We start from the raw sequence: 19,566 nt of genomic DNA on the forward strand, positions 1-19,566 counted from the left end.
ATTTAAGAAACCATGGCAATACTTTGAAGTTTTTTAGTTTTCATCATCACCAGCCTCATCTTATCACCATTATAAACTAGCAAGATGCAAGTCTTAAATCTCACTGATGTAGGAAGAGGCCTCTCATTCAACTTAATTGTCAATGAGCCCCCACCTGTAGCTCGGTGAATGAAGTACCTAGGCACTTCTACACCAGGTAAAACCATATTGTTACTGGTCGGTGCCTGGATGATGAGGTTTCTTGCTTCTTTGGATTTGTGAAAAGAGCAATCTAGTCTCTCACAGAGGCTCGTAATCTTCTGCATCTATCATAGAGAGGGATCCTGGAATCTATTGGAAGAACTAAAGAAAATTTAAGGTATAGAACCAAAGAATTGTGAAAGATTAAAGAACAAGTATAGAATGTATTGTAGCAATTCTATTCTAAGAAGAACAGAAGCACCATTTTTCAAAAAAGTAGTGACCAAAACCTGAGTTCCCGGGATTTAAAAATGGATACGCAAAAGTGTCAAATATACTTACATTGCTCTTCATCTCTCAAGCTTGACAAGTTAAGAATCTCAACTTAAGATGTTCAAAATCAATCCATTTCGTCCGGCTTTGGCACATTAAACAACGGCACCTTCATTTACAAATCCATGGCGATGTAGCTCGAACTTGTCTGTAATCGAGAAACGTCAGTGTCTAAGTCGAAAGGGGCAGGGACAAAAGTGGAAATATCAAAGAAAATAAAAGATTTCCAGAAAGTAGTTGGGGACTTTGAACTCGGCGGGGGTCGAACACACAACTTCCTTCTATAGTCCACAAACCATAGAACAAAATTAGCTCTGGTTTCTTTGTTCGAAAACAAAATTATTTTTCAATGACATACAACAAGAGAACTTGGTCTACACTGTCACAATGTCATATACCAAAACAAGATCTTTCTTCTTTGTTAAAAACACAATTATCTTTGAATGACTACAACAAGAGAACTTGGTCTACAATTGGAAATTTAGCTGTCACATTCCATATAAATTTAACATGATAATTATTAATACCATTCCCTGTAAATTTTTATCCACAAAAATATAACACAAGATTGAAGGAGATCAGAGGGTTGCATCAGCGTTAGAACCACCTCCTCCCCCTCTCTTGTTTCCTGTTGTGTTCTTCAGAATCTGCACCCAAAAAGAAACAACTCAAAACTTGCAAGTAAATAAAAACCAATTTCACCACCACACCAACACAAATAGAATCCAACTTTGCATTCTCATATTCTCCATCACTTGAACAGCAAAAGCAGTGCCAACAAAATCAAAAGCATACACTGAGTTCAGATCACAGTAAATGAGCATTTGAAGAACCATCTAAGAACTAATCAGAAGATTATGATAACTCCATATTCCTTCTAACTTGGTAAACTAAATGGCTCATTCCTTCTAATGAGAAGTCTTCATCCAAGTGTTAAAAACACTGATAATTGAAGATCAGATAAATGGTGGGATCGATGAGACTTACATGTCTAAGCATCTGATTCTCGTTCTGCAAAGTAGAGAGTCGCTCTTCAAGCTCAGAGTTTTTGTTCTCCAAGTCTTTCACTCTGTTTTCCAACTCACTCAAGTAAGCCTTCTTCCTTTCTCTTGCTTGCTGTGCTGAAACTCTATTCCTCAACAACCTTTTTCACCAAAAATAATTACCAAACAACCCCATCACGCAACCATATATTTTCATCAACGCTGTGAAGGGTAAAACTGTAAATATAGGTGAAGAAAGAAACAAACAAATAATAAAAACACCTCTTTAGCCGCTTGTTCTCTTTCTCCGCCGGTGTCCTCCCTCGCTTCCTTTGACTTTCCCCAGCAGTCGCCTGTGCCCGCTCCTGACCCGTCGCCGATCCGGATTCTCTACCGGAAGTTTCTTTTCCGGCAGCTCCTCCGCCGAACTCAGGAACTCGCCGTATCTCCTCATCGCTTTCTATTCCTATAGAACACACATAATATAAAAAAAAAAAGAGACTTTTAGTCGAAAAGTTTGAAACTTTCTAACGCAATTGAAATTACAGATCTTCTTCGATCTCGAGAACTTTTATCGGGTAGACCAAAAAATCAGCAGACCCAATTGAGAAAGCCAATGGTGAATTTACTTAATATCTAATGCATGAGGATTAAAATCAATGAGATCAATCGCTGGGAGGAGGAAACGAAAAAAAAAAAAAAAAACCTTCTTTGATCTCCAAATGTGGAGCAGAGCTAGAAGATCTCTCGCTGCTCGATGGTAAAGAGCTAGCGGCTAAAGAGCTAGTCGCTTGTTCCTGCATTATTCTTACTCTCAGAGGGTTCGATCGGGCGAGAGAGATTGTTGTTTTAGTAGAGAAGCTGGTGGAAAAGGATAAAGAGGAAAAGAGCGGGACTTGGGATTTACAGAACCAACTTGGAAAGAATCTACTTGCGAAACATTTTGGGAAGGAACAGATTAGTGTGGCCTCAGCCGTCAGATCTGACCAGAATCTGACGGGTTGAGAGAGTGAGTCGTGGAAGAAGGTGAGCCTTGAGGAAATGCAAGGATCCAAAGGCACATGAGACGGGAGCGTGGGTGAATATGAACCGTCAGATATGGTTAGCATCTTACGGTGAATAATGGATAGGGGAGATAATAGGTGGGCCCCATGTCTGACCCGGGACAGATATTAGTTCTTTCATTCTGTCACTTTGGGCCCATGCCTACGACACTGCTTTTAAAAGTGTTCTGAAAAGTTTTTTTATTTAAGATTTGGTGATTTGTTTTTGTCATGCATTAATTAGGAGTACTAAACACATGGAAACTGTAATTATGGCCAAATTAGCCTATGATAATAAACTAAACTAAATTGAAAACTGAGCAGATATAACTTTTTAACTGTTCTTCAATAGTTGATAACAACACTAACAGTAGTAACAGAGGAGAGGATCGTATACTAGACAGTTTCTTGGTAAGAAAAATGACTAGAATTGAATCCAATATATTCCTAAGCTAACCACACCATTTGACAGAAATTATACTAATATAAACACACCTCGTATCACCAGAAAATGTCCTTGGATGGGTTTCTGGGAATCCAATGTAAACATTAAATCAAACCGGAGCTTGATATGGAGCTCGCTTGTCTGGAACTCCGTCCTCTGCTCGTTTATCTTCGAACCACTTCAAAACTTTCTTCCTTGGAAGATTGGTCACTTGAACAATGCTGCTAACCACCGCATTCTATACACAGCATCATTTAACATCATATGTGAGATAGATCATCCACGTATTCAACTAACATTAAATTGATCCAAATCTAAGCGAAACTCGCTTACAGTGGGTCGTTTTGATCTTCTGTAAACTTTTTCTAGTGTTTCAATGTGAGCTTTCTTCACTCTTTTCTGAGCAGACCATCTGTGTTGCATCACATGCACTGCTTCATCTTTTACTTTTTTCTCAGGTTCAACCACAACATCTTCAGCTGATGATGATTCCGCAAGAATTGGATCCGGTGAGGAGTTTTCAGGTGCTGCTACTGGCGGCTTCTCATCTGGTAGTGTAGCACTTAGCATTAGCAGCTTCGGAGGCGGGTCACGAAGTAGTTCAAGAACATAAGCCCTGTCAAGACAAACCTCAGCTGCCAGATTTTTTATCTACAGATCACAACAAAAAAACCATCTGTTAACAATGATGCATTTGAAAATCAGAGGGTCTACTTGTTCTTTGCCACCTCATAACCAATTCTGTAACAAAATCTGAAAACAGACCAAACCAAATAACTATACAACAACATTCAGAGCAGACAAAAACTCAAGAACTATACAAAAGTATGTGCAACATCTACTCCTCAACACTGAACTGAAACTTACACTAGTTTTACGACGGCCAGCTTTCAATGCATAAGCCAATCTCCTAAGCTGCCAATTCTTCAGCTTAGTGGGTCTTTCATCTTCTTCTTCGCTGTCATAATCATCATCATCATCTTCTTCATCTTCTTCATCATCCTCATCATCAACAACATCACCAGTGGCTGAGCCAAACAAGTCAATGCCATCATCATCGCCACCCAATGCTCGAGCTAACTCGTCTGCTAATGCATCTAAGTCTTCCTCACTGATCTCCTCATCATCTATTGACGATTTATCATTCTTCAAATCTTCTTCCAATAGATTAAACAATGCCTCAAATGGATCATCCTCTTCCTCACCTCCTCCATTATCTCCCTCAAAAGTTTTCTGTCAAAAATAATGAAACCTAAGACTAAGAGACTGATACGAATTCAAAAAGAGGCAAACCAATTTGAGCTCACTCTGTGTATAAAAATTCCAGTCCAATTCAGCGAAAGCAGCAGGTAAAAGCAAGTGCGAACATTACTCATTCTCGTTCTAATTGTCTTACCTTTTTGTTCCTCTTCGGGGACGACGAAGACGGCGAAGACGCGAATCCTTTTCGATTCTTCCCACGAGCAAAAACCAGTACAGATCGAGATGAACTGTGAAATGGAAGAGCTAAACCACAAGGACTAGCGTTCCGATTCCGAAACAGAATTCTTTTGACGGAAACACCTGGAAACGACGGGGGAAGAAGATGAGCGACGACGCCGGAGGAAGATAAAGCAACCGCCATAGCTCTTATCATCAAAACTGTTTGCTGTTTTTAGCAGATTTTATATGAATCAGATTACTCCTTTAAACGACGTCGATCCCACTCAAATTTCTAAAACACTCACGCTGTTTGGTATTTAAAATATAGAAACGCGTGTCGTTTATCATAAAACTCCTTGCTGTTATTATGTGGATGACTCCTTCACACACGACAGCGTTTTGTTCCCCATCGAAGATATAACCACTCATGCTGTTTTTGTGTTTAGAATCTAGCAAAGCGTGTCGTTTTTTTAAGCATTTCAATTTTGTTCTTCGTCGTTATCGTCTGGTTACAACGGGTCCACTCTGCGTCTCTCTAAGAAATTGATCCCTCTCTCTCTCTCTAGATTCGATTTCTTTCCGGGATTGTTAATGGCGAATCCAGGGCAATCAAAGGGATGGATTAAGAAATGGACGTCAATGGCTTCCTCCGTTTACTTCGTCTTGATCATACTCCAGATCCCTCTCTTCAGGTAAAATTCATACTAACAATCTCTCAGTTGCATAATTTCGAACCTTTAGATTTTGTTGTTTGACGACAGGCGTCAGTGAATCGAGATTTGGAAGATGAGTGGATTGATGAAAACTTGATTTCCAATTCAATTTCAAGTTTCCACACTTTTATGTAGTTTGTTTTAGTATGTACTTATTAACTACGCCTTGATCTCTAGACTAAGAAACTTTAAGCTAGTTTTGATTGCTTAATCGACTTAAATCAAGTAATAAAGTTAATAAAGTTTGACCTTGTTACTAGAAATAGACTCTTAATTCTATGGATCATTACTTGGTTTGGGTTGTCTCTCTAGTTAATCTGACTTGATTTCGTAATCTCAAAACAGGGTTCCATGTAGATCTGGTATGTGTTCATCTCCGATCCATGTGACATCGTCTCAGTTGATTTCTAGTGAGATCTTTCCTGTTCCGATGATTAAGGCTCTCTTGTACCCTGGTGCTATTGTCAATGGTCTTGCCACCAACATGACGTTTCCGAAGTGGGAGAGTGTGTTAGATATTTACAATCTCACCAATATTAAAGAAGCATCTGCGGTGACCGATCTTCAGCGCCTAGAGGTTTCGGTTTTTTCCTCCCTAGATCTCTCCTAACAAAGTTCATACTCACATTCTGATTGTTTGTATTGCTATATGTAGCAACTAATTACTAAGATTCATGTGCCCTCATTCCTGCTAACAGTCTCACAAGTCATTTTTTTTTGTCCAGGTTCTTGCAGGGAGCTACTTTTCTGTAGCTGGAGCGTTTGTGGGTTTGCTAAAGCCAGGTAGGATGGGCATGTTCGGGTCATTGCTACTAGTTTGGGGTCTTGTTAAAGAAGGGATCTTAGGGAAGCCAGTAAATACCGACCCAGCCAAAACCGTCTATGTTTACCCGACCATGGTGCTTATGATGATCTGCGCTTTCTCTATGATAAAGTATGACTTGAGGAAAGCCACGAGGGCTGCTCCAGCTCGTCCCATTGCTAAACCTCTAATGAGCTCTTCAAAATCTAAGCTGAAGTGAGTTTTGAACGTGCAGTAGGGCTTGTTTTCTTGTCTTTACTGGAAATGCTGTGATAGGAGAATTACACGGTCGTGCACTTAACCATGTTATAGACTCTCGTGTATCCTGCCTAATTTATGTGAGTTGTTTAGTTTTTGTACTTAAAACCAATTTTCCGAAATTGAAATCCAAGTTTTTCTTCTCTTCTCAAAGGCTTATCCTGCCATATTGTCCATGAGACAGATTCAAGTTTGAATACATTGGTACCGATTTCTTGTTAGTCTAGTAAAGCACTAAAGTAACTAGTCTAGGGGTTCGTAGTGAATTGTAGCTGAGATAGCTCACTTAAGGTATTGAAGACAGAGCGTTAAAGGGGTAATCAGGGGTAAGTGCTGTAGAATTTTCTAGGATTTTGGTTATATTTAGGGGAGAGTGAATATCTTGAAGCAGGATTGATGCATACCCTCCAGACTGCAGAGTATTGGACGAAAATGGAAAATAACGAGATAGCAAGTGTATCCAGAAGATGTTAATTGTCGATGGAAGTGTTTCCATATGAATGAATCTAGCATTGTGAACTCTAAACAAACAACATAACAATAAAGCCATGAAGCATGAATTATATATTTATTCTTTTGTCTGTATTAGTTTTCCAAGAGCTCTTAGGTACAAATTCCCCCAGGATGGTGAATATGTAGCAATGGGATTAGAAAATTTCCATAACATTTACTAAAGCTAAAGGGTGTGACAAGTAATGGCCTACAATCAAGGCGCCCCACAATAGCTATAGAATAACAGACAGACAAAACTGGCACAGAAACAAACACTGGGAAATTAGTGGTCAAAGAGACCAAATAACATCCAATGTCTGAAACTAGGTGTTTGATCACCTGGCTATGCTTTCGATGCTTGGTGTCATCTTGAGAAGAGTGATGTGACTCGTTTGGGAGATGTCAGCTTTGCCACGCTCTTAAACTATCAAGATCATGCAGAATTAGAACCAGTTCAATTACCCATTTGTTTTTCACTTTTCTTTACCAATCACAATTTTGATTTAACAGTGTTTGGAAGAGTAATGTACCTTTGGTTGATTGTATTTCTCACGGGTGGCAGTGAGGGTACAGCCACTGGTGTTGAGCTGCAGGTCCTCTATTGCGAGAACTGTGCTCCTCAGCTCAGCTACCTCATATCTGGTGTAATGTTGCAGAGTAGGGTTCTATAACCAATAGCATTCTTTTTATCAGCACAAAAAATGGCAAATATAAAAAACAAAGTTTTTCAAGATTCAAGAAATATGAGCTGACCCAAGGATGGTCAGTTTGATCGAGTGTCCATCTGGCAAGGAAAACAGCTGAAGCAGCAGTTAGTGATGGCCGGAACCTTAGGAAAGTATATTCCATGAGTGTCAATTCGGCTAGATAGTTTGCTAAAAACTCCAGTTCAGTGAGAGGCGCCTGCAAAACAATCATAAGAAAAAAGGCACTAAATTTAGATTCCAAGTTTCTGTAGTAGCGAGGATAAATGACGAATGGGTCATTGTTTAATACCTTGTAAGAAGATTGAGCAGCTTTAATGAACCGCCTGAAATCATACATAGTGTTGAGGTAAGATGAAAACTGAGTGATACTATATTAAAACTAAGCTGGAAAGATGTGAAGATTCATCATTCAGCCCTTTAGTGTTTACCTCAGAAATGTTTTGGTGGTAGGAATCGATAATTTAAAGTGCACCAAATTTAGAACTTGAATCTCCATGCTAAGCACCTGAGACGCAGATTCTAGTTGTTTATTTTTATCAAGAATCTGGACACATTAAAGAAACCGATAACTAATTTGAATGTTACTTACCTCTGCTTTTGTGTATGTGTTGGCTGTAATGAAGCAAAACTCCTCCACTCGTGGTGCGCAAAGCTCTTCATATTTACTACAAGGCTCAACAAAAATGTACAAGGAAGATAAGCCTTGGTGTTTCTCTACTTAACAAACCAGAAATTGACACACACACACACACACAAACAACAAATAGGGACTTACGAAGCTACAAGCATGCAAGAGACACCAAGGAGCTGGAGTCTTTGCCTTTCAATGTAAGTGCTGGACAGAAACCGGTCAACAAGATTTACTGTAAGGTAAAGTGTATCTGGAACCAGCTTGTAGTCATCAGAAACCTGAAAAATACCACGCAGCTAACTATTGTACTAAAAAATATTGGAAAGCTATTATCAATTTGTGCTCAATTTTTGTTATGAAAGCTATGTATAGGAATGTACTGTCCTGTTCAATAAGAAACATGATAAGATGATGCCGTTATTAACATATATGTGCTAAGATTGAAGGAGACTAACCTCTACAAGCCAGTCGATCAGAATCTTTCTCATGTATGGGTCGATATCTCGCTGCACAAGCTCCATATAATTAGCCAAGGGTCGTTGTTGAAACTGCAAGAAAAGAGGGTTTATAACTCCAGCAGTCTTTATATGAAGTTGTCATATTGAGATTATTTACAAAAAGTTAATTGTGGAAAGATGTAACCCAAATATCTGGTACATGTAATTCAATACCTCTGCAACATGTATGTTGTCGTATATATCAGGAGCATATAAGCTGCAACACTGTGGATCTTCGACATTGGAGTCAATATCTACAACTTGAAGAAGATCCAGGACACCAGACGCATCTTCTTCTGCACAAACCAGTGAGAGATGCATACCTTGAGTAAGTTTGAAGAATCTACATTTTGGTATATACTTCAGTTGTTTCAACCCTGACAGAACAACTTAATGGGAATAACTACTAAAATGTCAGCATTTTGGAGTCCAGTGGTTGAGTAAAAGTTGGCAAGGGATCAACATGACCTCGGAGTTGAGAAGAGCGTGGATTCTGTCATTATATTCAGTTATTCAAAAACACAACAGTTCTTACTTTGCTCAGTAATTTCTTCATCTTTGGAATTTGAAAGAGACGCATCTTGGGCTTCAGCCATCTTGATCTTGGACAAATCTTCTGCTAATTTTGATTTTTCTGTATGCATATCTACCATCATTTCCATGGCAATGTTAGCACCTCCCTTTGCTGTTTTTTTAGGCTTTTTTAGACATTTTCTGTTAGCCTGCAACGTAATGTCAGATAATAAGAATCCCAAAGGGGAAGTTTGGAGGCTATATAACCAGCATAAGATGTACACCAAACCAACCAAGAAAAATGAAAACATATCATCTGAAAATGTTTACCTTGATGTTGCCTCCCTTTAGGAGTTCTGAATAGATATTATTAGCAGAAGCATTACTGACATCCTTGAGTACTGCACGTTTCTTTTGCTGATAAACCAGAGGCAGGAAGATCAGAGATTTTAGCATCAACTGTTGTAATTCGTTTATGACTTCCTATAAGAACATGTTCCATTACCTGTTTAAAAGAGGGTTTTGTTAGAGGTACCGATACTCCTCCCAAGGCATTTTTAGCTCGTGATCTCGTTACTCGGACAAAATTCTCCTGAACATCTGAAGTGGAGACATTTTCTTTGTTTGCATTCGGATGCATCAAAGAAGAGCAATTCATAATTTAGTCTAAATAAGCCAGTGGTTTAGCGAATCCTGCAGAGCAAACAGATCATTGTCATTGCCTATCCGATAACCACAATCCAGAAAACTAATCAGTGTCCTGCAGCATATAATTTAGGGGAAAAAAAAGCATAGTATAATAATGGAAATTGAAACGATTTCTTCATACTCAAATTGAACCACAAATCTCAATTTCACACGATTCTAACTACACGGAGTAAAGCCAGCTTAAACAAGCAACCCAGCTAATCACAACTGGTTTCATGTTTCCTACATCTTATTTTTTCATCGCTGGATCCGATTTCAAAGCTAATCATACGAAATCGAGTTGAGCATTGTTCATCACATACTCATATCAAAATGATTAAGAAGACCGATTACCTTAACAAACAACGAGCCATAGAGTCTACACACATACACACGTTCATTAAAATCAAGGAAAACAAAGAGGTACGACCTCAACAAATTCATTCCCCCAGTGATTACCCATGCTTGACGAACAAATACGCAGAAACCAAATAAACAGCTGAAACAACAAAGAGAAATAATCTCAATCGAAGACAACCAAAATTAAATTAAAAAATCTCTAGAGAAATCGATAAATCTAAAACCCAAACAACGATTAACTCCGATCGATCAAAGCGAAGAGCAACAAGCTACGATTCCGAGAAAAGAAAAATCACAGAATCGGTAATCAAACAGGAAATGGTGAGCAGACGAGAGAGATGATGATGATACCTGGCTCAGCAAATAGGTATATGAGATTGTGAACGAGCTCTAGTGGCGGTGAAGAGAAGGTCACGCTCCAGAGAGAGATAAAGAGTGTTGAAATCTGTGTAGGGGGGGGGGGGGGGGGGGAGAGGAGAGCGGAGGAGGAGCGGGGGAAGCCGACTGAGTGAAAGGTACTGTTTGAAATTCAGATAATTTCTTAGAGATAAAAAAAAAAATATTAAAAATCAAAATCGGAAAAATAAACTTTCTATTTGGAAAAAGAGGAATATTAAAATAGTCTTTTTTGCTTTTTTTCTGGAAAAATCTTCTTTTATATGGTAAATTATTTGTCAGAATGTATCCTATAACTTGGTCTTTGTTACTATACAAGGAATAGTGCAACTGTAATCTATTTTATTTTTAATCAATTATATATGAGTAAAATAGAAAAGTAGGAAAAAAAATTGTTTGGTAATTAGATTTCAGTAAATAAAAAGAATAATGCATATTGTATATTACATGGACAAATGATCAGTCGAAAAATCTCCGACAAATATAGACCAAATACGAATTCTCAACGGTAATAACGGATTTCCAAAAAAACAATTACGCGCATTTTATATACATGGTAATAACCTATAATGTTATGTTTTTTTGTAAAATCAAATTTGAGATCTCATCATCAAAATTTAACCAATTTCGAATCCACGAATTCGATCAAAAGACTTAATAATCGAATATTTTGAGTTTGGATCAATTACAAGTTTTGACATTGCTAAAATGTTACAGACTTTCTCAACTAATTTTATCTTTAAATTAATTTGATATCTTTGGTCAATAATATTTACTGTGTTTATCTCTTTAAAATATCTAAATAAAAGTGGAAAAGAAATAAAGGGGCAAAGAACAATATTAATTGCATTATCATTTATTAATTTTGAAAGATATTATTCACATAAGAAGAAATTAATTTTGATAACATTAGTCAAAAAAAACGTTTCTACCAATCCAACAACATTAAATTATACGTATTTGGTCATGTATGAATCACACACATCCAAATTGTTATTTAGAAATAGAATAAAATAAATTCAGAGAATCTTATTGGCAACATGATAAATTGTCCTATGTACTTGAATTTATTATATACGTGTAACCATTTGTGATTTGTAACTTTAACGTGGAAAATATCATATAGTTAGTTTATAATGGGCCATAGTCCATGGATATTTTTATTTCATAGACGAAAGCCCAAATGGCGCGTAATCGGAGTATTCTAGTTAGTTCGTCGGCGGCAGCTTAATTCTGAAAACGGCGGCGACAATGAACTTTCTGTTCACCTCCTTCCGCCGGAGCGTCCTCGTAAACCCTAGTCCTCGCCACCACTTCCTTCTTCATAGATTGTTATCATCATCGCATCGTTCATTCCCGCCCATTTCCGTTGAGCCTCTCATCCAACGGTTACTATCACCCGCCGCACACGATTCTACAAATACTACGCCGCATCAGATCACCGTCCCCGATTTCTCAAAGTCCGATCTCTCCACTATATCGAATCTTCTCGAAAACACTGATGTTGCTCCCGGTTCGAGTCTCGAACCCGCTCTGAATGAAACCGGAATCGAACCGAGTGTTGAGCTGGTTCAGGCGCTGTTCGATCGGTTTAGTTCATCGCCGATGTTGCTTCACTCGGTGTACAAATGGGCGGAGACGAGACCTGGGTTTACGCTTTCTCCTTCATTGTTTGATTCTGTTATCAATGCTTTGTGTAAAGCTCGTGAATTTGAAATTGCTTGGGCGTTGATTTTTGATCAAGTGAGAAGCGATGGTGGAGTATCGGATTTGGTTTCTGCAGATACGTTTATTGTTTTGGTCAGACGGTATGCTCGTGCTGGTATGTAGCTTCGTTAATGAAATTTGAAGGTCAATTTGCTGATACAAAAGAGCCTAGCTTAGAGTAAATAGACGCATAAAAGCTTTGCCTTTAATCTAGTTTTGCCAATTTGCTTGTAGGTATGGTGCAACAAGCTATACGAGCTTTTGAATTCGCTAGAAGATATGATCCGGTTTGTAAATCAGCTTCGGAACTTAAGTTGCTTGAGGTTTTGTTAGATGCACTTTGTAAAGAAGGACATGTTAGAGATGCCTCTATGTATTTGGAGGGAATACGTGGGATGATGGATTCAAATTGGGTTCCTTCTGTTCGGATTTTCAACATATTACTGAATGGATGGTTCCGTTCAAGAAAGCTAAAGCAGGCTGAGAAGTTGTGGGAAGAAATGAAAGCAATGAATGTGAAGCCAACTGTTGTTACTTACGGTACCCTCATAGAAGGGTACTGCAGGATGCGTCGTGTTGAGATTGCTATGGATGTTCTTGAAGAAATGAAGATGGCAGAAATGGAACTCAATTTTATGGTCTTTAATCCTATAATTGATGGTTTAGGGGAAGCTGGTCGGTTACAAGAAGCGCTAGGCATGATGGAGAGGTTCTTCGTTTGCGAATCAGGTCCTACAATAGTAACTTATAATTCACTAGTGAAGAATTTCTGCAAGGCTGGAGATCTCGCTGGTGCTAGCAAGATACTCAAGATGATGATGACACGGGGAGTTGATCCTACCGCAACTACGTACAACCAATTCTTCAAGTATTTCTCAAAGCATAACAAGACGGAAGCAGGCATGAACTTATACTTCAAGTTGATTGAAGCTGGGCATAGTCCAGACCGGTTAACATACCATTTGATCTTGAAAATGCTGTGCGAAGATGGGAAGCTGAGCTTGGCAATGCAAGTGAACAAGGAGATGAAAAACAGAGGAATTGATCCTGACCTATTAACAACCACGATGCTGATTCATTTGCTCTGCAGACTCGACATGTGGGAAGAAGCATACGAAGAGTTTGAGAAAGCGGTAAGACGAGGGATTATTCCACAGTACATCACATTCAAGATGATTGATAACGGGTTGAGATCGAAAGGGATGACCGATATGGCGAAAAGACTATCAAGTATAATGTCGTCTCTTCCTCACTCGAAGAAGCTGCCAAATACATACAGAGAAGCGGTAGATGCGCCTCCTGATAAAGATAGAAGGAAGTCTATTTTGCATAGAGCAGAAGCAATGTCTGATGTGTTGAAGGGTTGCAGAAACCCAAGAAAACTGGTGAAGATGCGTGGAACTCAGAAGAAAGCTGTTCGTGACGACGAAAGCTTGATAGATGATCTGAAAGAACAACAAGGAGATGCAAGGGAGTTTTAAGTGAGAGTACTACTGCGAGAGGGAGAGTCTTGAGAATTGAGATCATCCTTGTAGTTTACAGAATACGGAGGTTGAGAATGGGCTTATAACGGGCTCTTTAGTAGTACTCGACTCCAAGGCCCATTTCATCTTAAATATAACCTTTTCATGTTCTAGCTTTTCAGACACAGAACGGGAACGAAATCGAATTCAGACAAACAAAAAAACAAAAAAATGTAAAACAATATATTGTCTATAAATCATTCTGACAGGTATGTGTGTGTGTGTATTGTATGTATACATAAGAACGAATCTTGCTAAAATTCGATCACGTGCAACTTGAAATCATAGAAGTCTCTTACATAGACTTGACATATAAGTGGAAACGTAAAAAATTCGACATGGAAACATTCGGACCAAAAACCATAAACAAACAAAAGTGAAATGTTGCTAAAAACATAATAAAAGAAAATAAAGTAAAATAAAAGTATAAGAGAAGTGAAGTGAATAAACAAGAAGAAAAACAAAGAAGAGAGACAGAGGGAATCAAAAGACGTAGGAGGTAGTGAGAAGTCCCTCTCTTCTTCAATGAAGCCTACGTAATAAACCACAGAGGATGATGCACATTTATTTTAGAAATCAATTAAAACTCTTAAGGTTTTGAAAAATTGTTGGTTTTGTAAGAAAATAAAAATAATATGTCAGCGAAGGTCAAGCTGCTCTTAAAAGCAACATGCCACTGAGATGTGTTCAGAGGTTTTGGGGCCACTCTTCTCTTATTAGTAGTATTTCCTCTAAGTTATTTTCTCTTCTTCTTTTTTTTTAGGGTTTTGAAATCGAGGTTCTCAATCATATTTTCATATATCATCATCAAATCATCACTTCCCAAATTTGGGATTCAAATTCCATGTGAATGAATAAGAAAACGATATCTTAAAAGTGGCAATGTAAGTAATACTTCTTTCTTTCTTTCTATTTTCTTTTCAACTAGAGCAATACATTGGAATTATGCAAATTATAATTCAAATTACATGTCAACTGGTCAGCCAATAAATAGTGATTGAAAATGGGTCAATAGAATAGATACTCAACATTGGTGGTAGTTAATAAATAGCTATTAGCCTAATATTATTAATTTTTAATGACACTTAGTTAGAGTATCATGATATATCAAGAGTTAAAAAAAAAAAAAAAAAATTCAACAACTTCAGTTAGTTTCAATTAATTTTTAAAAAATATATTACAACTTCTTTAACAAAAAAGATAATAATAATACATTGAAAAGCTAGATTATTATTCTTGTGACTCTAGGGTCGACTAAATTTTAAATATGTCAATAGAATCAACAAATTATAAAAATCAAGCTAAACATTTCAGGCAAGAATCTTCTAAAAAGTACTTAAAATTTGGGTTACAAAATCTTTTGTTAAACTCAGTAGTATCTAATATACGTACTTGACCCCTTTGTTTAAAACTATCATTAAAGAATCATCACAACTTTCAAAACTCTTTTTCATTATAGCTATAAATATTTTCTACATTAAATGTTGCTTCTAACTAAAAATTTACCCATCTGAAAAAAAAAAAATTTACCCATCTGGATGATACGACGTTTATTAGACATAGGCAAAGCACACAATAATAATAATAATATTTGCTTCTTCGTCTTCGTGTGTGTGCATATATATATTTACGTAAAAAAAAGTAATGTTAATGACGTAAACATACACATAAAAGAGTGTGAGAGAAAGATCTTGTCTGATAGTTCTCGTACGAAATGATCCAAAATCTGTCAGAGCTCCATCATTGTCGTCCTCGTGGACAACTGATCAATCTTTACGTATTAGCACATTTCATATTTAACTCAATAATAATATCGACTGACTTCAAAGTACAATATCTTTTGGAAAAAAAATAATATGAATAGTGCTTTAAGTCATTAACTACTACTCCTAACCAATAGGTAGACACTTAAATATCGGCAAAATGTTAAAAAGAAAACAATACTGATGGTAAAAAAAAAAAAAAAACTTATGTCGAAGTCATCGTCATCACTCCGTCACTATCTATCCATATGTCAAAATGATGGCCAAATCATGAACCTATATTTTTAATTAATAAAAAATGACAATGAGGCTCTACAAAAATATTTAAATCATAGGTATAGTCAACTGTTTGACGTGTGTGAAATTGGGAAATTGAAAGAACCTACAAAACTAGCGGTATACCAAAAGTAACCATAATTATGTGGTGATTACCATAAAGCATTAAAGCCTTTATTTTTTTTATTTTTTTTTATCTTTTTTCCTAAAGAACAAAGAGTATACTAGTCCACGATGACGACGCTGTAATTTTTTCAAAAAACTTGACTGTGAATGTGATAGTTAATTAGTCTCGGTTGAACAATATCAGAATTCCAGTATTGTCTCGTTTAAATCCAAGATACGTAGATGGTTTAGATTAATTTTTTCATAGATATAAAATTGATGGATGTAGTCATCTATCAAAGTAAAATCTTTGTGGACTCCATCCAATATCTAAAGGACAATTCAGAGTGGCTACTGTGGACAATAATGAAAATTATATATATATATATATATATATATATATTTCAATAACTGTGTATGCATGTCGTTACCTATTCATATATAGAAGCATACCATATCAAATTCAAGAACATTTTATTTTAGTTATGAAAACAAAATTCGGAAAGGTATATATAAACGTATTCAAAATAATATATACAGATGTATATAATCCGCTAAGAAAACATATTACGTGAGTTGTTAAGAAAAAATCATTGAATTGTGATAGTGATTTTTCTTATAACCTTTGCAAAATTACTAATATGTTATCGATAGTCTGATAACCAATTTTTACATAAATTGCACTATAAGCCACGAGAGGAAAATTTTTTATTTTTACAGCCAAGAAATTATAACCAAAAATTTACAACACCGAGGAAGACTAGATAAACAAAGAAAAACCAACAAACTTCATCAGCTATAATTATTAAGAAAGAAACAAGACAAAATTGAGAACAAAGAACCAAAAAAAAAAAAAAGTAACATAAAAAAATGATTAAGATTTATTGAAATGAAGATGGATAATATGGGAAGTACAAACATTCCTACAACTACTCAACGGGCCGTTGGATTTCATCCATTGGTCTTTGATATCCTCAGCGATCTTAACGGCGTCAAAGGCTGTTCCTGAGAGTCCTCTTCTCGTGAACCCCACCGTGTATAGTCCATTCTCTCCTTTCCAACCGTTAGGAAACGGCGTTTTTGGCATTCCTTCTTTTGTGAAGAAACTCTTCTCCTGTAAAATTGTGTGGTTGGGTGATGATGAGACAAGACAAACAAACATGAAAAATAAACAAACAGGGTTTTTTTTATAGAGAATTTTAAATAGTGAGAAAAAACAAGTTTTTATTCCATTTTGCATGGAGAAAAGAAGAGTTTTGGAGTGTTGTACCCTTTGTTGCATGTGTAATGTCCATATCATAGAAAGCGATGGATGATTCACTAAATGATAACACTAAAAACTATTTTTGTTTATATACCTTATAATAATTCATGCATATATATATATACCCTTATCATTTTACCATCACCATCACCGTTATTCTTGAAAACGAAGTTTTTTTTTTTAATTGCATGCGTCTGTTGTTGTTTGGATCACATATATTATTTCATCATCATCACTCATATGTAGCAAGAGAGAGAGAGAGAGAGAGAGATTAAGTACCTTGAGCCAATAGGGAACGTTACTCTTATATCCAGTCGCTAGTACTATCGAGTCGAATTCAGTTTCTTGCCCGTTCATGAACTTTGCTCCCTTCTTTGTTATTTCTTTCACCGCTTGCGTCACCTATTATTAGTTTTAATAACCACAAGACAAATCAGCCACATATTCATAAAACATAAAGTACAAACCCACGCATGCAAAACCTGTTCACATATCTAATCTTTTAATTCTAGACGATGGATAAGAAAAAAAAAGATTATGAACTTACTCTAATTTGTCCTGATCGGATTAAAGAAATGGCGCCGACATCAAGAACCGGAGTTTTACCGGTGACGTTCTTGAGTTCGATTGGTCCTGTTTTTGGTCGTCGAAGGCCTAAATGGTCGGTATTACCCAACGTGGAATTAGCAAGAAGTAGGAGAATATTGTCCACCAGCTTTAGAGGAAACCATTTCAGTAGTGTCATTGCTATTCCAAATGTCGATAGACCAAAAAAGTCTCTTGGTAATACATGTACCTGCGTCATTGAAATTAATCTTTGATTAGACCCGGTTAGTATGGATTATAATAATTTGATAATGAGCATGATTAGTAATTTTTATACTTACAGAGTTTCTAACTACCATATGAGGCAGAGCATTGTATCTACAAAGATCCAAGCTGACCTCCATACCGGAATTTCCACAACCAACCACCAACACTTTCCGGTTTGCAAACATCGAACCGGACTTGTACGCACTGGTGTGAACTACCGGTCCAGTAAACTTCTTCAATCCGGGTATATCTGGAACCACCGGCTCGGCGTTTTCCCCTGTGGCAACCACCAGCCACGTGGATACGTATACACCGTCTTGCGTCTTCACGTTCCACAGACCAGAGACGGCATCGAACTCGGCTTTCTCGACGGTTTGGTTAAAAACCGGTTTGATATTAAACCGAGCGGCGTAAGACTCAACGTAGGAGATGAACTGTTGCTTGGAAGGGTACTTGGGGAAGTTTTTAGGGAAAGGCATAAGAGGAAGCTCGCAAAAGTGTTTAGGGAGATGGAGTTTGAGACGATCGTAGGTTCTTCTTTGCCATAGAGAAGCTAAACAGTCGGTTCTCTCTAGGATAACCGATGGTACGCCTTGGTTTGATAAACAAGCCGCTACGGCTAGACCGGACGGACCAGCGCCGACGATGATCGGACCAGGAACGAAGATTTGACTAGGCGCTAGTTCTCTACAAGTGCCCATGTCGATTAATAAAAGAGTGAGAGAAAGTAAGAAGAAAAGAAGAAAGTGTCTTTATCTTGCTCAGACGATCACAACACACATGCACCTAAGAAGTGTCCTGTTTTAGGGTCTTTGTTTTGATTGTTTCTCGGGAAAATCCAAGAAACCAAGTTGGAAATTATAAAGAGACCGCGTAAGATGAGGTGTAAATGCTATAGAGAGAGAGAGAGAAGGCGTGAGAGAAAAGAAAAGGATTTTTGAGTGTGTGTGTTTCTCAATAAGTAATGGTGGGAGAGAGAGAAGAAAGAAGAGAAGTGTTGTGATGTGTGTATAGTGTAGGGGGAGTGTAGAGTAGGTCTAAGAGAGGAAAAAAATGGTTTGTATTGTAGATATTAAAATATAACCCACTGGAAAAATCTTTGCCATAGATTCTTTACTACTAGTCAAACTATTTTTTTCTAAGATTAATGACTCCATTTTTATTGCAAACATTATAGACATCATTAAAAAAAAAAAAAATCTAGAGATGTTATGATAATAAACGATGTTTCTATATTTTACACTATGTTTACTTATGTTCTATTTGAAGTAACCTTTTGTATTATATTCCAAGACTCTCCGATTATTATTATAAGGTTTTCATAATGTAATTATGATAATGCGATAATGCGATCCAGTACATGATTACTATTATCGTTAAGACCAAAAAGAAGAAAAAAAAAACAGTCTTACGTTTACTACAAAGAACAGTGTTTGATGTTAAAGCTAAACATTGGCTTTAAACACAAAAACGAACATTCGTTTAATATATTAATTGTAGTATATATGATATTTGCGTTGACGTGTTTCCTCACATTCGTTCATAATTATTAATCTTCTACCGAAAGTTCGTATGAGATAAGTGGAAAACAGAAGATTCATGTCAAATATTGTTTACTTTAACAAAGATTTAAATGGCTTCTGACCTTCTTTT

At 36.9% G+C, this 19,566-nt stretch overlaps 6 protein-coding genes across 8 annotated transcripts; 2 read left to right on the forward strand and 4 right to left on the reverse strand.

Annotated features, from left to right (window-relative positions):
• Window positions 1-888: 888 nt before the first annotated feature.
• Window positions 889-2,576, reverse strand: LOC17881397 (transcription factor HY5). The gene is made up of 4 exons (XM_006289842.2): window positions 2,203-2,576; window positions 1,779-1,962; window positions 1,501-1,657; window positions 889-1,160 (listed from the first exon to the last, which is right to left on the reverse strand). The coding sequence occupies exons 1-4, from the start codon at window positions 2,297-2,299 to the stop codon at window positions 1,092-1,094; spliced, it is 507 nt and encodes a 168-aa protein (XP_006289904.2). The 5' UTR covers window positions 2,300-2,576; the 3' UTR covers window positions 889-1,091.
• Window positions 2,577-2,826: 250 nt separating this feature from the next.
• Window positions 2,827-4,620, reverse strand: LOC17883917 (protein OVEREXPRESSOR OF CATIONIC PEROXIDASE 3). The gene is made up of 4 exons (XM_023780266.1): window positions 4,381-4,620; window positions 3,852-4,217; window positions 3,318-3,635; window positions 2,827-3,222 (listed from the first exon to the last, which is right to left on the reverse strand). The coding sequence occupies exons 1-4, from the start codon at window positions 4,618-4,620 to the stop codon at window positions 3,094-3,096; spliced, it is 1,053 nt and encodes a 350-aa protein (XP_023636034.1). The 3' UTR covers window positions 2,827-3,093.
• A 289-nt stretch (window positions 4,621-4,909) lies between these two features.
• On the forward strand, window positions 4,910-6,328 carry LOC17883005. The gene is made up of 3 exons (XM_006288598.2): window positions 4,910-5,098; window positions 5,465-5,696; window positions 5,845-6,328. The coding sequence occupies exons 1-3, from the start codon at window positions 4,998-5,000 to the stop codon at window positions 6,139-6,141; spliced, it is 630 nt and encodes a 209-aa protein (XP_006288660.1). The 5' UTR covers window positions 4,910-4,997; the 3' UTR covers window positions 6,142-6,328.
• A 386-nt stretch (window positions 6,329-6,714) lies between these two features.
• LOC17883067 (cyclin-A2-2) lies at window positions 6,715-10,521 on the reverse strand. Of its 3 annotated transcripts, XM_023780861.1 has the most exons (14): window positions 10,418-10,521; window positions 10,137-10,205; window positions 9,525-9,712; window positions 9,350-9,436; window positions 9,042-9,228; window positions 8,681-8,802; window positions 8,465-8,557; window positions 8,154-8,287; window positions 7,968-8,043; window positions 7,807-7,883; window positions 7,668-7,701; window positions 7,425-7,574; window positions 7,202-7,336; window positions 6,715-7,095 (listed from the first exon to the last, which is right to left on the reverse strand). In XM_023780861.1, the coding sequence occupies exons 3-14, from the start codon at window positions 9,675-9,677 to the stop codon at window positions 7,036-7,038; spliced, it is 1,308 nt and encodes a 435-aa protein (XP_023636629.1). In that variant the 5' UTR covers window positions 9,678-9,712; window positions 10,137-10,205; window positions 10,418-10,521; the 3' UTR covers window positions 6,715-7,035. The 3 variants fall into 3 exon arrangements, with proteins under 3 accessions (XP_023636629.1, XP_006287786.1, XP_023636628.1); XM_006287724.2 differs by lacking the exon at window positions 10,137-10,205; XM_023780860.1 differs by lacking the exon at window positions 10,418-10,521 and having other exon boundaries at window positions 10,061-10,152.
• A 1,137-nt stretch (window positions 10,522-11,658) lies between these two features.
• LOC17884588 (pentatricopeptide repeat-containing protein At5g11310, mitochondrial) lies at window positions 11,659-13,803 on the forward strand. The gene is made up of 2 exons (XM_006286413.2): window positions 11,659-12,284; window positions 12,404-13,803. The coding sequence occupies exons 1-2, from the start codon at window positions 11,714-11,716 to the stop codon at window positions 13,648-13,650; spliced, it is 1,818 nt and encodes a 605-aa protein (XP_006286475.1). The 5' UTR covers window positions 11,659-11,713; the 3' UTR covers window positions 13,651-13,803.
• A 2,774-nt stretch (window positions 13,804-16,577) lies between these two features.
• LOC17884096 (probable indole-3-pyruvate monooxygenase YUCCA4) lies at window positions 16,578-18,658 on the reverse strand. The gene is made up of 4 exons (XM_006286599.2): window positions 17,988-18,658; window positions 17,648-17,896; window positions 17,380-17,502; window positions 16,578-16,950 (listed from the first exon to the last, which is right to left on the reverse strand). Exons 1-4 carry the CDS (start codon window positions 18,612-18,614, stop codon window positions 16,711-16,713), a joined length of 1,239 nt encoding a protein of 412 aa, XP_006286661.1. The 5' UTR covers window positions 18,615-18,658; the 3' UTR covers window positions 16,578-16,710.
• Between the last annotated feature and the right edge of the window lie 908 nt (window positions 18,659-19,566).

This window comes from Capsella rubella, unplaced genomic scaffold (genome assembly GCF_000375325.1).
Source record: "Capsella rubella cultivar Monte Gargano unplaced genomic scaffold, Caprub1_0 scaffold_6, whole genome shotgun sequence".
NCBI lineage: Eukaryota > Viridiplantae > Streptophyta > Magnoliopsida > Brassicales > Brassicaceae > Capsella > Capsella rubella.

What these genes read in the sequence shown, in the direction of transcription:
- LOC17884588 (XM_006286413.2), top strand. Translation starts at nt 11,714, where the DNA reads ATGAACTTTCTGTTCACCTCCTTCCGCCGGAGCGTCCTCGTAAACCCT. An exon ending in CAGACGGTATGCTCGTGCTG is followed by an intron (nt 12,285 to 12,403) that starts GTATGTAGCTTC and finishes ATTTGCTTGTAG; the next exon opens with GTATGGTGCAACAAGCTATA.
- LOC17881397 (XM_006289842.2), bottom strand. Translation starts at nt 2,299, where the DNA reads ATGCAGGAACAAGCGACTAGCTCTTTAGCCGCTAGCTCTTTACCATCG. An exon ending in ACATTTGGAGATCAAAGAAG is followed by an intron (nt 1,963 to 2,202) that starts GTTTTTTTTTTT and finishes TGTGTTCTATAG; the next exon opens with GAATAGAAAGCGATGAGGAG. An exon ending in GAGAACAAGCGGCTAAAGAG is followed by an intron (nt 1,658 to 1,778) that starts GTGTTTTTATTA and finishes TTGGTGAAAAAG; the next exon opens with GTTGTTGAGGAATAGAGTTT.
- LOC17883005 (XM_006288598.2), top strand. Translation starts at nt 4,998, where the DNA reads ATGGCGAATCCAGGGCAATCAAAGGGATGGATTAAGAAATGGACGTCA. An exon ending in CTCCAGATCCCTCTCTTCAG is followed by an intron (nt 5,099 to 5,464) that starts GTAAAATTCATA and finishes ATCTCAAAACAG; the next exon opens with GGTTCCATGTAGATCTGGTA. An exon ending in CCGATCTTCAGCGCCTAGAG is followed by an intron (nt 5,697 to 5,844) that starts GTTTCGGTTTTT and finishes TTTTTTGTCCAG; the next exon opens with GTTCTTGCAGGGAGCTACTT.
- LOC17883067 (XM_006287724.2), bottom strand. Translation starts at nt 9,677, where the DNA reads ATGAATTGCTCTTCTTTGATGCATCCGAATGCAAACAAAGAAAATGTC. An exon ending in TGATCGACTGGCTTGTAGAG is followed by an intron (nt 8,288 to 8,464) that starts GTTAGTCTCCTT and finishes GGTATTTTTCAG; the next exon opens with GTTTCTGATGACTACAAGCT. An exon ending in ACACATACACAAAAGCAGAG is followed by an intron (nt 7,884 to 7,967) that starts GTAAGTAACATT and finishes TCTGCGTCTCAG; the next exon opens with GTGCTTAGCATGGAGATTCA.
- LOC17883917 (XM_023780266.1), bottom strand. Translation starts at nt 4,620, where the DNA reads ATGATAAGAGCTATGGCGGTTGCTTTATCTTCCTCCGGCGTCGTCGCT. An exon ending in CCCCGAAGAGGAACAAAAAG is followed by an intron (nt 4,218 to 4,380) that starts GTAAGACAATTA and finishes TATTTTTGACAG; the next exon opens with AAAACTTTTGAGGGAGATAA. An exon ending in CTGGCCGTCGTAAAACTAGT is followed by an intron (nt 3,636 to 3,851) that starts GTAAGTTTCAGT and finishes TGTGATCTGTAG; the next exon opens with ATAAAAAATCTGGCAGCTGA.
- LOC17884096 (XM_006286599.2), bottom strand. Translation starts at nt 18,614, where the DNA reads ATGGGCACTTGTAGAGAACTAGCGCCTAGTCAAATCTTCGTTCCTGGT. An exon ending in TCCGATCAGGACAAATTAGA is followed by an intron (nt 17,503 to 17,647) that starts GTAAGTTCATAA and finishes AACTAATAATAG; the next exon opens with GTGACGCAAGCGGTGAAAGA. An exon ending in ACGTTCCCTATTGGCTCAAG is followed by an intron (nt 16,951 to 17,379) that starts GTACTTAATCTC and finishes ACAATTTTACAG; the next exon opens with GAGAAGAGTTTCTTCACAAA.